Source organism: Solanum lycopersicum, chromosome 1, assembly GCF_036512215.1.
Source record: "Solanum lycopersicum chromosome 1, SLM_r2.1".
In the NCBI taxonomy this organism is placed as follows: Eukaryota; Viridiplantae; Streptophyta; class Magnoliopsida; order Solanales; family Solanaceae; genus Solanum; species Solanum lycopersicum.
In genome coordinates this window covers 31,249,214-31,251,229 of record NC_090800.1, presented here as the reverse complement: position 1 = coordinate 31,251,229, position 2,016 = coordinate 31,249,214, and the positions used below count along the sequence as shown (strand labels likewise).

The 2,016-nt window shown below is 30.7% G+C and overlaps 1 protein-coding gene across 1 annotated transcript; it reads right to left on the bottom strand.

The window, feature by feature from the left end:
* Positions 1 to 504: 504 nt before the first annotated feature.
* LOC138341838 (uncharacterized) lies at positions 505 to 1,580 on the bottom strand. The gene is made up of 2 exons (XM_069293805.1): positions 1,448 to 1,580; positions 505 to 926 (listed from the first exon to the last, which is right to left on the bottom strand). Exons 1-2 carry the CDS (start codon positions 1,578 to 1,580, stop codon positions 505 to 507), a joined length of 555 nt encoding a protein of 184 aa, XP_069149906.1.
* Positions 1,581 to 2,016: the final 436 nt, after the last annotated feature.

The window sequence follows — 2,016 nt, the reverse complement described above, 5'->3', positions numbered from 1 at the left end:
TTACTTTGAAGTAATGCAATAACAAGATTGTTTTTTCGACAAAACGATCAACGAGAGCTTTGAACGTCATTCGAACCATGGCAGTCACAGGAAGCCCCCGAGCTTTTTTCAATAAATCATTATATGACTCAGACATATTTGTCGTCATGGCACCCCATCTACGACCACTATCCTTATACATTGTCCATTTTTCAAAGAAAATTCATTTAACCATTCATATGCTGCAGGAGACAATGTTTTGATTTGTTGCATTCGTTGCACAAACTTTTTTTCCTGATGCTCAGTAGCAGCCAATCACATTAGTTTTTCGAGTTCACTATTTACAAATTTTTTATTAAAATTTACTTTTAAGTGTCGAACACAAAATCTATGATATGTGTTAGGTGGACTCAATCAATCATAAGATTGAACGCACTGCAAGATTCCTTGATGACGGTCAGAATTAAGACCAATTCCTTGTCGTTCACAAACTACATGTGTCCGTAATAACTTGAGAAACCATGACTAAGACTCAAAACTCTCACGTGCAACTAAAGCATATGCAAGTGGAAAAATATTTCCATTCGCATCAATTCCAACCGCAATTAATAGTTTGATATCATACAAACCATAAAGATGTGTGCCGTCGATAGAAATGAACGGCCTACAACTTTTGAAACCATCAACGATCTGTTTAAAAGCCCCAAAAAGAAATTTAAAATTTTTTTCACCTTGCATTGTTGTAGAATGATGCTCCCACTCAATAATAGTGTCTGTATTGAATAATTGTAGTGCAGCCATGTACCGAGGTAATGCCTTAAATGAACTTTCAAAATCACCATAAACCATTCGAAATGCTTTTCTTCGATCTTTTTGTGCTTTTCTATAACTAGGAGTATAGTGATGCTTTCCTTTGATAATTTCACGGATCATCTTAATATTTATGTCTGTATTTTGCATAATATATGGTATTAATGAAATGACAATCATGTTATCATTCAAATTGAAATGATCCTCATTATAGTTATCTGTAAGACAAGTATGCGGTTCAACCATTTTTCCAGTCTTCCACATACCGCTTGGAATCTCTCTTAACCGAATTATCCAATCACACCTTAACTCATGACACTTGCAAATAACTTTTCAACTTTTACTCTTGGATTGAGCACAAAGAAATTCTTTTTTAATAGCAAGACTATATGCTCTTACTGCAGATTTCTTTTGCATCTTATTCATAAATAATATACTTAGTTTCATATACAAATTAAATTAATCAACATGAAATAAATAAATAAACAACTACAAAATATTTAGTTTTCAACAATCGAACCTAACAAGATATGTTTAGGATTGTTTGAATTCCAAAGTGCCGTTCGAATGGAACCGTCATCTCTCGTGTAGATAAAATCTTCTGCATTTTCTTCAGTGTGATGTAAGTATGGAATCATTGTAGAATGATAATTAATACTTTGATCTTCATCGGATGCATTAGGTGCATTATCCACATTATCATCATCATCGTCATACATATCATCATTGTCTGTTAATTCATGCTCTGAAGGTTCATCATTGTGCAACTCACCAACTCGTTCATCACCCATAACATTATTATTTACAATTTATGTACAATAATTCACTGCATTTTGAATTTGATCATCCCGATAAAAATAATAATATAAATAATTATATATAAGAAAAATAATTTTAAGAAATAAGAAAACATTACTTTACTTACCTATCAGTTGAATCCGATGAGAAAAAATTCAAATGATTGAAATTTTGGCTAGACTCTCCCATAATGGCACACTTCAGTTCGAAATAATGATCGTCTTGAAGTAATGATCATGAATATATATATATATATATATATATATATATATACGATTTTATTAATTTTTTTTTAAATTAATTTTTTTGTTAAAAACAAATTAAAATCGCTGACTTGTAAGTGATTTTCTTAAAAAAGTTTTTTTTTTCTTCAAAAATTGTTGCCTAGGCAGCAATTTTTATTTTTTTAATTTTTTTTAAAAAATTGCT

Excerpts from the sequence above, each read along its gene's own strand:
- LOC138341838 (XM_069293805.1), bottom strand. The coding sequence starts at position 1,580 with ATGGGTGATGAACGAGTTGGTGAGTTGCACAATGATGAACCTTCAGAG. Across the intron at positions 927-1,447 it reads TGCATCCGATGAAGATCAAA|ACATAAATATTAAGATGATC; the intron begins GTATTAATTATC and ends TGCAAAATACAG.